The sequence below is a fragment of the Lepisosteus oculatus genome, chromosome 5, assembly GCF_040954835.1.
Source record: "Lepisosteus oculatus isolate fLepOcu1 chromosome 5, fLepOcu1.hap2, whole genome shotgun sequence".
Lineage (NCBI taxonomy): Eukaryota > Metazoa > Chordata > Actinopteri > Semionotiformes > Lepisosteidae > Lepisosteus > Lepisosteus oculatus.
This window is the reverse complement of record NC_090700.1, coordinates 55,352,708-55,366,020: the sequence shown is the minus strand read 5'-3', so window position 1 is coordinate 55,366,020 and position 13,313 is coordinate 55,352,708. Positions and strand designations below refer to the sequence as shown.

The window sequence follows — 13,313 nt, the reverse complement described above, 5'->3', positions numbered from 1 at the left end:
CCCAGTCTCTACCCTGCTGCAATTCCAGAGAGATGAATTCTTCTTGTTTTATTACATTATATCCCTGGGGGCTCCCCTGTAAAGCAATTTTTTAAAGCGGTGTGCATTTTTTTACTAGACAAATCAAATCCTGCCGTGTTGAAGAAAAACTAAAACCCAGATGAGCCTTTTCTTCTCAGCTTAGCCTGCTTTCTTTTGGAAACATCCATATCAGGTGATTAACCATTAGGGGTTGAGAGGGGTGGAGATTGAATACAGGATGAAGAAATCGCTCTGGTTCTCCTAGATCTGCAGTATTTAAAATGAGGCAGGATAGTTTCAGGTAAAAATGAATTGACAGTTTGATATTTATCTCAGCTCCTTTCTTAATGCGTAGAATACCCATTTGTTTGTCCCACTAGTCTCACCAGTCACGAGGACAGCCAGGTCGGTTTCATATCCAGCTACTACTGGGATCCTGTCTACCTGTGACCCATCCCTTTCAAGAATTATGTCTACTGTTACAGTAGCTTCTGAAACAGGACGTATACTTAAAATATATTGGCTAATAAGACAATTATATTATAGCACCGTATGTTATATGGTACTGTATATTTACTATAATAATACGGGAACAGGATATATTCAAACCAACTGACAACAGGGCATAAATCTCATTATTTTTAATTGTGCCAATTACTTTGAGTGTTTATGGTGTGAATTTTGAAAACAAAGCTGTTTCTTACCAATACAGCAGGATTCCAGCTGCAACTTAATTGTAATTTTCTTGCCTCCCTCTTGACCCTTTGAGGCCTACAAATCTCACAGCTCCATTCTGGCTCTCTGCAAAGCCAGGGGATAACAGCTGCACCTGTTTGTGTCGGTATTTCTTGTTTGCACTTCAGTAATGGCGTTGTGTTCCTGATCAAAACCACATTGAAAACTTGGGAGCCTGAAACGGAAAGCAAATGCATTAACCTAACGCTCTGACTGGATCATTTATCTTTGCGACATAGGACGCTCTCGGAACACACCCCGAAGCTTGCTTTTCAGGTGGACTCTCACACAGCATTAATGGCCACACAGCAGTTCGTCATTGCCGAGGACTTTTTCCATCGGAGAAATGCGGGAGCAAGTGATTATTCTAACAAAAAGAGTTGATTTGCACAAGAGTATTTGTTAAAAATCTACAGCATGCATGTCTGTTATTTTCTGTGTTTTCTCTCTTCTCTTTTCAGCATGGAATAAACCTTTTACTTATTCCTTTGCAGACTATACATGCTGACGCAGCTACCCAGCTGAACTGTTATGTTCTGTTCCATTTTGATTTCATTCAAGTTCATTACTTTTATAATCAATATTTTTGTGCAATGAAATACAGTGTTTCAGGTCAGCTGTGGTGCTGGAGAGCCAGTATTGTGTAGGTTTTATAGCTCACCTGCATTTTTCTCAGTCTGAGGCCAGGAGTGGCCAACTGGGTTAATCAGTGCCAGCCAGATGTACTGTACAGGTTTTAATTCCATAAAATCTTTGAATGTCTTAATTGAACACGTTTGCTGCCAAACTGGTCAAAGTAAAACAAAATGCTTCCAGTGAAATTATTTTGTTTTAATTTGCCAATGGAAAGAACGACTGAAGGGTGACTGCTGCAGTATGTCCTGCTGGTCTGTGGCTGTCTGTCCTTTAGTGTGTTACCCTTCCTGTGGTTGATTATGGACCTGCCTTCTGTCTGTGACGCAGGGCCTGTGGCGGTGATCAGCGGGGAGGAAGACTCCGCCAGCCCCCTTCATCATGTCAATCATGGAATCATCACCCCCTGCACACTGGACGCTGGGCCTGATGCCGTAGTCATCGGAATGACCCGCATCCCAGTCATTGAGAACCCACAGTACTTCAGGCATGGGCACAACTGCAACAAGACCGCCACCTGTGAGTACCACGTTTATTGTAGTCTTACGGGCACATTCGTGTTATTTTGCTCTCTTTTATTCAGAAATTAAATTTGTATTTAATCTCCTCAAGTGAACAAGAAATATGTCAGCTTCTATCAATATGAAGTTAATCTGCAAACGAGTGTCTCCTCTGACGTTGTATTTATGCAGTAATCATCAGACATATCATGCAGTTTATATAAAAATAATCTATAGAAGTACTGTAGGTTGAAGGGGCCTGATTGCGCTATCACTTAAACTCCTTGTTTCTTTAGACTCAATTATTAAGTGTTTATTTTTGTTCGTCTGGAACCGACCTGAGGGAAAAGCTTTCTCTTGCTGAAGGCTGGCATCAGACTCAGTTTCTTCTGCTGAACTAGCGCTTCAGGGTAGTTCTTCCTTCTTAGGGGCTGTATTTGCTCAGTGCTTCAGAAATGTGTTGCGTGCTCTTTTACAACCAGCTGCTGATGAGAGTGTTTTGGTTTTATATCCATCTTAGGCTTTCAGTTAAACTAAACAATTTAACTTTTTTTTTGTCAGGGTCAAGGCCAAAGATATAACAGAAATATATATATATATATTAATAATAATATATTTAATAATATATAAATGTATAGATATATAGAATATAGTGTACAGTGTATACAGTGTATATTCATGGTTCAAGTAGGGAGCTGCATCAGCTGTGTAGGCTGCAAAGGAACAAGTAAAGGTTTATTCCATGCTGAAAAGAGAAGAAAAGAAACTATTTAGTCTGTGTAGCCTTCTTCGGGTATGTGTATGTTCATATACTATATATAGAGTAAGTACTGCATGAACAAAAATATTGGATTCAAGATTCAGTGTCTGATAAGCTTCTTCAGGTCTTGATAAAGCATTAAATTGTTAATCAGCCAATTAACCTATTAAATAACTAAAGGGTGGATTGGAATCTGGCATCAAATTAATTTCATTCTTCCGGATTAAATACAAAAGATGCTATATAAATAGAAAAGTGATTGTTAGATCAATTTTAACTGATTTATTTATTGATTGTACCATGTTACGGGCCTTTAAATGATAGCATATTTAACTTTTCATTACAATTTTAGCATTTTAATGCCATAAATGTCATTTTGCAGAGTTTGTTGAATTACCTTACATTAGGTTCTGGTGCTGAACTAATTTAACCCGTTGTTACATTTTTAGTTGTACAGTTCATTGATTGCCTTTAAGAAATGTAGAAGTACAGTAACTCCTAATGTTAGCATCCCTTGTCAGTTTTTACTTCACACAAACAAAAGAGTGCTAAATTTTAATCTGAAGTTTAATGCCTGAAAATAAATATCCAGTACTGTGCAATGTGTGTCAATTCTCAATATATATTTTTTTATTTTCCAAGTGACCAATTCTAAAGCCATTCATTTAATAAACATCACGTTGACACAAGGAATTCAGGAGTAAGTCAATCACATTGAATTCTTCTGCTGGAATTGCCATCCATTTTGCCTGCTCCATTCTATTTAGTTGTAAATAATTTGCAGACTCTAAGAATCATATTGCAAATATTTGATGGCAATTGGATGCTGGTACCAACTTCTCTACATTGAACTCTGATGTACAGGGTGATGTACACCCTCTGACTATGGTATGCTTGTACTTGGGATTTTTGGCTCTAAGGATGAAGTGAGTGATTCTAGCCTTATGCATTGACTTTTTTAGACTCTCAGATCTCTAGTTTCGAGTTCTTTTTATTGAATTTGCCAAGCTCTCAAAATCAAGAGTTATATATTGATTCTGCACACTCCTTGATGTTACTGCACTGACTTCCAAGTACAGAATTTTTCTAGGTCTCTGATCCCTATGGAGATCTTCGTTTTGAATAGACACGGACTGCCCTTGTAAAAGGAAATAAAATGAATAGAATGCATTCTGATGATTCGAGGCTGTCAGCAATGAAACTGCATTGCCCACCAGTCATGTGATCATTTCTGACAGGGGATTTTTCTCTTGTGTTCTTGAGTGGTAGTACAGTAGGTGTTGGCATACACACGCTGTAATCAGACGAACACAGAACTGGGGATACAGTCACAGGTGCATAGAGAGTGAGAAAAACTGTCTCGCAACAGAAAATTAAAAGTATTGATCTGGTTAGTACTCACTGAGTTTTCAGGAAGTAGGTCTTGGTTATCGTATTTATTCTTTAAATTATTTTGTAAAGTTTTCCGTGGTTGAGTGAAAGAGAGACATACAGTACTGTAGCTTCATGGCAGGTTCTCTTTTTAGAATCTGACTTCCTGTGTGGTATAAACTTATCAGGTGGCAACAACCATGCTTGTTAGACCCGGTCTGATCTCCTGGAAGTAGACTATATACAGTATGTACAGTATACTTTTTCCATCTGTGCATCTCTACATCAGTCATTTAGCCACTCTAGGATTTCTAGATTTCTAGACACATTTTTTGAGATTGGATAAAGCAGGGATCAGTTTAAAGAGCTTAATTGTGCGCACATTGCCATGAAGATTCTACAACAAAAGAGAATGATGAAGCCAAAGGCAGAAGGCATCGATTTCCTTTGTACCATTAAAGCAATACACCATCAAATAAACCTTTTGGCTGTAAGAGTATGAGAATTTATCAGGTAACCTAGGTGATTTGTCATACAGCATAGTCCGCTTTCTGTATAAAAAACAGTGTATAGTGAAGTACTGTAAATGCTGCCCCTAAAAAGAAAATGGTTTTCTTTTTTTACCGCTGCAACTCACACATAGTTGCCCCATTGTTGAGTACAGTATCTCCTCTGTCACATCTGCATCTTTGCTGCAATGTGTGGGACACCGGCTGTCAAACGGCCCCTGGGCAGCTGGCCGCCCAAACCTGTTTCAATAGGCACATACAGGAAAGCCTGCATGCCGATAGAGCTACTGTCCTGAAAGAGGGATGCAATGAGCAGAAAGAAATTCACATTTAGCACTAATAAATAAATTACTAGCATTATACATTATGAATTGCATGAATTTTTAATGCCAAGCAGTTGATTTATAATCCACACGCCTGTGCTCTGCAGATCTGATCAGGAACTAATAAATAAATGACAGGGGTCGCGTATTAAACTTCTCCTTCATTTTCATGCACCTGGAATTCAAATGAGGTGGAACCAAGAGTTTAATACAGCAATTGTGGAAGGGAGTGCTAGGCTCCCTGAGTCTAATAGGGCAAAACCCAGAGGGAATGGTGTGCTGGCAGGTGCCGTCTCCCCATTGTACCTGCATTAGGGCAGAAGACCTCTGGGAGAAAAACCTCTGACTACTTTCTGATTTGTTATGCAGATTAGGCTGTGCACAGTTGTGCAGAGTTCACCTTTCTGCCAAATCAAGACACTGGCATTGTTGTGCCTCGTGTGACTGTGATTAATGACATCAGAAAGCACGTTTTCTAGCACTTGACTCTTATTCAGTCCAGCATTTACACATTAAGCCTTGCTAATTGCCATGTTGCCTCATCTAATCTGTGATGTCTTATGTTTAGTGGCTACAAGCTGCACATCGTTCTCATGCATTTCAAGTGTACAAGTGAATAAAACAAATTCAAATTTGTTTACCTGTCCTTTATCAATTCAATTCTAAAATATTAAAATCTGTGTTGACTTCTGTGAACAGCCATCTTCAAGAGATACTGTACCAAGACAGGTCAATGTCTGGGAGTTTCCTTGATTAATGTGGAAGATTGTGTGCTCTGCAATGTTGTCTTGAAAACATGTTGCAACGTAGGCTGAAATGAATGAATAATACCAACATTTGATTGTTTGTATTATAAATTGCCTGGATTAACATTTTCACCTGCTCACAGATCGTGAATCTATCTTTTGATCTCTGAGTTCTGTCCCCTGTCTAGTAGTATGATTCAGTTTCTGGGTTTAAACGTGCAGTTGGTGCACTAAAGTTTTGATCGAAACCAGATGTTAGATTCACTCACCACAACAGTCCATGATGAAGGTCAGAGAGACTGGCTGAAACATGTTCTATTTTTTCTGAATTAAAATGTTTTTTCCTCTCAAATTGAACAAGATAACCATAAATTCCTCCAGTTATACCACAACATTTTTTTGACAGTCTTGTTTTTTCATACAGTATTTACATCAGAAAGACTCAAGCTAGGTTCCTAATGATAGAGAGGTCTTGTATTCTCACACTTCCAAACACAATTTAATCAAAAATTAATCATCTCTGAACAATGCATAATCATAATTCAATTATTGACCACAATATCCTGTAATTTTCTTCATTTATTGTGACTACAACAGCAAATTTAGTGTTACACTGCAGGAACAAAGTATTCTGAAGATTTCGATATTCAGCTAACAAAAATTCATGAACCAGTCCATCTCTTTTCCAGCCTGTGACTTGAATTATCCTACAGTACATGATATCATTATGTAGTCTGTGTAATTTAGTAAGGGTTCTATTTTATTCTCATCCTGAACTAATCAACGGGCTGAGAGAAAACAGGAGGCATCTTTACTTATCCATTTTAAAAATGTGTCTCCCTTCAAAGAACATTAAACGATTGATGAGATTTATATATATATTAAAAATAGAGCTGTGAGAGACAGTGAGATTCTACAGTCAATTGGCCATTGTCTTCTGTGAAATTTACTGTGAAATTATGAATTTTGGTTTCAGTTCTGAGCTGAATATTTTAACAAGCTTGATTACTGCCAGGAAGTTTCGGTGGGAGTGCTGAATTCCACCCAGCAGTATTAATGGACAATGCAGGTCAGTAAGGAGAATACTTGTTTGGAAATCCCTGCTAAGTGCATTTCAGAAAGGACTTTGAATTAGTTAGGTGCTTGACCTCTTTTTATGTACTATGTAAATTTGTCTGTAGCCTTTCACCACTTCATACGTTATGAGCTACACAGTGCCCGTGTCCAAGAGTTAGAACTGATTGGATGTACAATGCATCTCTTTCAACACTTTCCCAGGATTTGGTGTTAGAAATAAACTGCATTGCAAGAGAATTGTCTTTTTTCATGAAGACTCCATTTCCCCCAGGTTCTTCTCTTCCTGCCAGGCTGCAGCGATTGCGATGTCTAGCTCAGTGCGAGCAAGCCTGCAATTCCAACAGTGACAGTTGCACTGATTCCTTGCTCAAAGAAAACTCTGCTGTAAATGGGGAGGGCCTTGCAGACACTGTTCAGTGCTATAGAGCTCTTTTGTGAGCTGTGGGCTTGCAGAGGGAAAGAAAGGCCCGACAATTTGCATTTTGCGGGGCATATGTAGTCTCCATGTCTACTGAAATTAGGTTCCAGACCATTAAATTATCAGTAGTATCAAAAAGCTGATATATGTTTTCAATGAAACTGTAAATTACTTCATGGAATTGGGAGTAACTAGACTGCTGCACAATTACAGCACAGAAGTGAAGGTATCACATCAGTAACTCACAGATGATGTTATTTACATTTCAAAATCATAAGCACATATGAATTGTTGTTGATTTTTCAAATACTGTTTTGTTCCTTGGGGTGCAAAATAATGATGAGCTCATGTTAATATTTCTTAACAGTGTCAGGTGCTTAGCGGTAGGCATTTGTGTTGAGTTGAATTTGTCCAAATGAGTTGATGTGGAATCTTTATAAGTAGCCATTCAGAAAGATACCATAATAATGGTGATGGATATGGCCATGTGCCATTTGAGAAATGAAGTGTGTCTTGCTGTTTATCAACGTTATTGCAGGCAGTTAGTCTATGACACATGTTGCTTAGAGAATGAGATGTACTGCCTAAATAATCAGCAGTCTAGTCCAGGGAGACCTGGATACTGTCAGGGACAGGACATGTCCTAGAAAACCGAGGTTCCGCCAAACCAGTTCAGCACCATCACATCCAGGTCATCCATTCCTGTACCATTTTTTTCCAAACCAGAAATTCCAGGAAGAAACATCTTGAGTATCACCGGAATTAGTGTAACTTACCTCCTAAAAAAAAGTGGGCTGGTTTCGAGTGGGTATGTGTGGTAGGAAATGGTTATTTCTATGTCTGTCTTATATTGTGTTCTGATTGGGAATATACAAATTATGGTTCACAAAAGGAAAGTAAGTTAACTTTAGATGCCCAGAGACTCCTTGTGTGTAACAGTATGACAATTGAGAGAAGAAATTGCTATCTTCTCTGGGACATTTCAATCGGCAGCCTTGAATGCGATGGGGTGTTACCAAAGACCATTTAGTCTGAAACGGACCTGATGGATGCAGGAACATAACTTATGTTGCATTGTTCATGGTGAGGTAAGGAGGTGGAAAAAATCTTATTACACAAGAGCACTTTTGAGATCTTTGAGCTTTTCCATCAAGCCAGTTTTCTCAACTTGAAAAAGTGATGTTTTTCCAGCAGGATTGCATACCATTATGTGTATTATAATTACATTATTTTAACAATGTACTGTATTTAGCTTGAATTAAGAGAAATAGTTTCAGCTATTCTCTCCTCTTTGCATTTTCCCCTACTATCTTTCACTAAATGATAGGCATCTTGCAGAAATTTAGATATGAAATGAGACTTACATACAAGATAAGGAAAGAAAGAGATTTTATATGTATTAACTGTCAGTGAAGTCCTTTTAAGGTTTTAAATCAACATACATTAAGTGAATAGGCACTCTAGGGTGCATCAGACAATAATCAATTATCTTATGATCATAAAATTAAATAGTTTGAAATCAGGAGGGAGTTGATATATTCTGCCAGTTGACAGCTTCTTTGCCACAGAATTTTCAGTGAAGTTTTGATCACAAGAAAATGTCTTTTTCTTTCTGTTTTTTGCCTTTCCTGTTCTATGTCAGCACATAACAGTACAGGTACTTAGCATTGAAGACAGATTTCCACTTGTGGCAATTTTAAAATCAAACTGATTATGGTGTTTTGTATTGAGTTACCAACAGTTTTAAACACAGATTGTTTATGGAAAAAAAGACCTGTGAATATCCTTTGCTATATTAAGCATGCATTTTAGGCATGGGAGTATGGATTACTGTAAATGGGGAATAAATAAAATAAAAATCATTCCCCTGAACTGACTTATAATTAGTAAAAGTGTAATAAGCTCACACAAAGTAGCTTTTGAACAAGTTAGGCTAGTGGGGTATAAAAGATACTTAAAATATAACACATTATATACTTAAAAACAGAAAAGGATAATTGTAATGCCATTAATAGATAAAAGCCCTCTGTTAGGTTTCACATCCTCCAAGGACTTTGGGAAAAAAAGTTATCTGCTTATTAAAACCAGTAAATACCATAAACACTTTCTATACTGTACAAGTAGGTTTGTTTTTATACTTATTTTACTGTACCAGAATTATGCTGTATTTTGAAAGACTACAGTATGTCTTGTCTATGTTGAAATGTATTCTGCAGATTATGCTATGGTGAATACAGTATGACTGTACTGTAATTGATTTCTCTTCAATTTCAAATTTAAATGTCTGCTGTATGTATTGCATGGCAGCTGATTGCACTGCTGTAGTGTGATAGCAAAAATGCACCGACTACTTTTGAGAATTTTGGAAAATAAATGCTTCCATAATCTAACTCACTATGCAGCCCTTGAATTCTTTGCACTGTCAGTTTTCTGATGCACAGTAGCTTACTTTAACAGTAGTTGAGGAAACAGAAATTAATTTATTTTATGAAGATTTACCAATATTAATAAATATTTATGTGCCTTATTCCCATAACAATGATATGTATAGCATTTGCAAAATCATTTATTCCATGATACAGTGCTTTTATAATGTATTTCTGAATTGAGCACAGAGATCTTACCAACCAGCATGCTCATTTTAAGAGGTATTTCTCTGGACTTCCTTGACATTGAAAATCATGCCATGTGTATCTGTAGCCACTCTTATGTCTTTTTTAAATAATATTCCTGCTATTCATGTTTAAGCACTGGTGTTATTTCCCCACAGGAATCAGTTACATGTGCTTACACTTCTTACAACAACATATCTTCTTGTGGTTTAGTGTGAAAACACCCAAACCGCATTCATGATGAGAACGGGCTATTCAGTCTAATATGCTTGTTAGGTTATTAGTAGCTAACTGTTCTCAAACTCTCAAAGATGATTTTTCTAGATGGATCCCAGAAAATTAACTTCGAAACACAAACAGCACATCACCATTTTGGAAGAAATCAAATTAAAATGATTTTGGAAATCAATCAAATTATGTGAGAATTTGTGTAGTACAGTATTGCACAAATAGCGAGTACTTGGAAAAACTTAAATCTGAATTATGTTCTCCTTAAATAAGCATTGAAATGGAAAAGATCAATTGTGTTGAACCAGACTAAAAGGTATATACTGTAATAGTGAGATTACACATAACATTGACCTTTCACATGTTTACACGAAAACAATGAGCTCAGTGAGGCATTGTGCTCATTGAAGAGCTTCTGCAATCACAGCATTTCAAAGGATCCTCAGCGGAAACTGAGTTTCTCTGAGCTTGTTGGAATTTGACCTGCTCCATGGTTAGAACACACCCTCTCATTTCAGTCAGGTGTAGGTCGTAAACACTGGACTGCTGCAGAGTCTTGTCAATAACAAAGAGTGTGATAATAAAACATGCTTTGCAATCAACTGTTTTTTTTCCTTATGAACAAAGCGCAAAATTCATGGGAAATGAGCTCTTATTAGAGTGATAAAGGAGAATTACAAAGAACAGTTCCCTGGCCTAATGACAGATCCATATCTCGCTAACTCTATTATGTCTTCAAGCGAGCTTTTTGTTTAATCACTCAGCTTGCTGTTTTAATTAAAAATTTGTCACAATCTGCTAGCCCGAATTAGTAGTTTTGATTTTTTTTCTTTAAAATGTAGTCTTTTTGTAAAAAGTGTATTAATAGCTGGAACAACAAAATTCTGACAGCCAGCAGAGACCTCTCTTTGTCCACATTCCTATTTTAATTAAAAACTTTCTAAAGTGATATTTGGAAAAGCAACAGAGACATCAGGCAGAGCTGAGCAATACTAGAACAGTCTGAGTAGAGCTCGATTCTAAACTTTGGTCAAAAACTGGAACCCTTTGATATTGAAGGATGTATTGTCTGAAGATAATGTCAAGGAATTATTGTCAAAGTGTTGTTATCTCGAGGGATGTATGAATCACATAGAGAAAACATTCCATTAAGCAGTCTGATAAATGTTTCTTTCCCTGGAAAAAAGCGATTATTCTTCATTTTGCAGAACCTTTTTTTCTCTATAACTTACTGCATAGTAAAACAACATCTCATAAGAACAGTTACAGACCAGAGGAGGCCATTTGGCCCATCTGGACTGTTTGTTTGTAGCTAATTGATCCAAAGATATAATCCAGTCATTTGCTTAGAGAAACTAGCTTGAACAACGTGGCTGGGAAGCTTGTCCAGAATCCCACAGCGTGCTGGGTGAAGCAATGCCTGATCAGTTCCAAATGCACTGCCAGTGGAGATAATCATCAGTGAAGATGGTACAGTAGATAAAAATACTGTAAGTACTGTATATGGGGCACTGTTTGGGATTGATAGTTTAATTTTGAGGCAAACACTGTCTATTTAAAAAAGAGCAACAATTATATTTTTTTCTTATGGAAGCTTAAGCATTTTAAGGTTAATAATTTATTGTTAATCATGTTTTATTGAATCTACTTTAACTTTTACCCTGATCCGCTGGTGAGGGAATCAGGATCTGAGGAGGAAGAGCAAACTGGGGAGTCTTGTCAGACCAAGTCTATGTCAGAAAGTCATCGGCACTGATCTTCTGGCCCTGCCCCACGCCTATCAGTTACGAGAGTAAGACATGTTCCACCCTACAGGACTCTTCAGTCCATTTGTTTAATGAATTCTAATTACTCCTTACAGAATGCAGATACAGATTTCCAAATAAAAAAAAACAGGTTTAAGTTTTCATTTATACCTGTGGCTATGACCTTGCTGAACAGATGATTATTTTGTACATATGTAATATTTGTCTGTGTGTTTTCTTTATATTGTCCTCTGCTGTAAAAATATGCTCCCTGGGGTTAATAAAGACAGAATCACTCTCTCTACCACTTACTGGAATACATAAGAAGCTTTATAAAAACTTTTTATTAATGGTAAAATATTGCATAGTCCAATATGTGCAATACTAACGAGACCTAGTTACTTGATGTTAAGAGGAGTCAATACACCTGTTGAGTGACTCTGACAGTGGTGGCCCTTTATTTACACTAGTTCAAGTACAGTAGGCAGCCATGTCACCATGTGTAGGCTGCTAAGGAACAGGTGTGTCATCTTCAAGTGTGAACCTGAAAAGGGCTTCACAGCTGAAACATTGTTTCATCTTTTCTCTATTCCTTTTAACGTGGAAGCTTTCCTTTATTTATACAACGAGAGATGTATGACAACTGGACGAGAGCACTTCTGCTTCTCCAGGGTTTGAAGACATTGTTTCCCTGCTGACGTTTAATATATATATGTAGTACAGTACATGTCCTTGTTGCAGTGTTTAGTTATTTTAAAGTAGAATTCTCATGCTGTTATTGGGTGTGTCAATATAAATTCACATAGAATTGACCTTTGTTTTAAAGATGATCTCTGAGAAAATAGTGGTGTCTTTCTGCTAGTCCAAAGGCCTTTCATGATAAAGGTTATTTCCAAACTACTCTGTTATGATTTCCTGAACCCAGACACACTTTTCTAACATTACAGGATCATAATGCAATGGGTTAGACCCAGAAAAAAATAAGTAAGACAATGCAATTACCTATGCAGTAAGCATACAGAAGTGTATAGAATTCAGAAAAACTTGGTTGTGCTCAATAACTGTAGTGTTGGTGATGATAAAGTATAGGAAGAAATTAAGCAAGATTGATTGAACAATTCAGAGGTATCACATAGGGGTGTGATATTGTGTAGGTCTACTTGTATGGTTCCATCATAACAGAGGGGAGCAACAGGATATCACCCCTGGTCAGCAGTACAGTATGTGACAGAGGTAGCTGTTAGAAACAGAGCACTAGTGATAGGATAAGGAAGGGTGATGGAAAGATATGTAGACAAGACCAATCTAGAATTGAAAAGTACATCTTCTTAGAGGAAATGTTAACATATTAAACACCTACAACAAGGGAGACATACTGTATTGTACAAGATGCCCTATATACTGTACAACAGATTGCTCGATTTCTGTTTTTACAAAATGTGGAATTCTGTCACAGTCATGCACCAGTCAATGCAAATTTACTCAAAATAGGGTAAAATATAGAAGTGGGTGCTACCTCATAATGGCAAAATTAGACACCTAAAGCTTACAAAACCAGAAAGGGATGAAATTGCTGTGCAATGAGAGTTGCAACGGTTTCCTTGACAACCCTGATGGCATCCCAGCCTGCACAGA

The 13,313-nt window shown here is 37.3% G+C and overlaps 1 protein-coding gene across 1 annotated transcript in view; it reads left to right on the top strand.

Annotated features, from left to right (window-relative positions):
* ntrk3a (neurotrophic tyrosine kinase, receptor, type 3a) overlaps positions 1-13,313 on the top strand; it is a 272,491-nt gene that overhangs the window by 193,497 nt on the left and 65,681 nt on the right. The window contains exon 12 of the mRNA XM_006628882.3: positions 1,720-1,908. Within this exon, the coding sequence (XP_006628945.2) occupies positions 1,720-1,908 (189 nt within the window). The remainder of the gene's footprint in view (positions 1-1,719; positions 1,909-13,313) is intronic.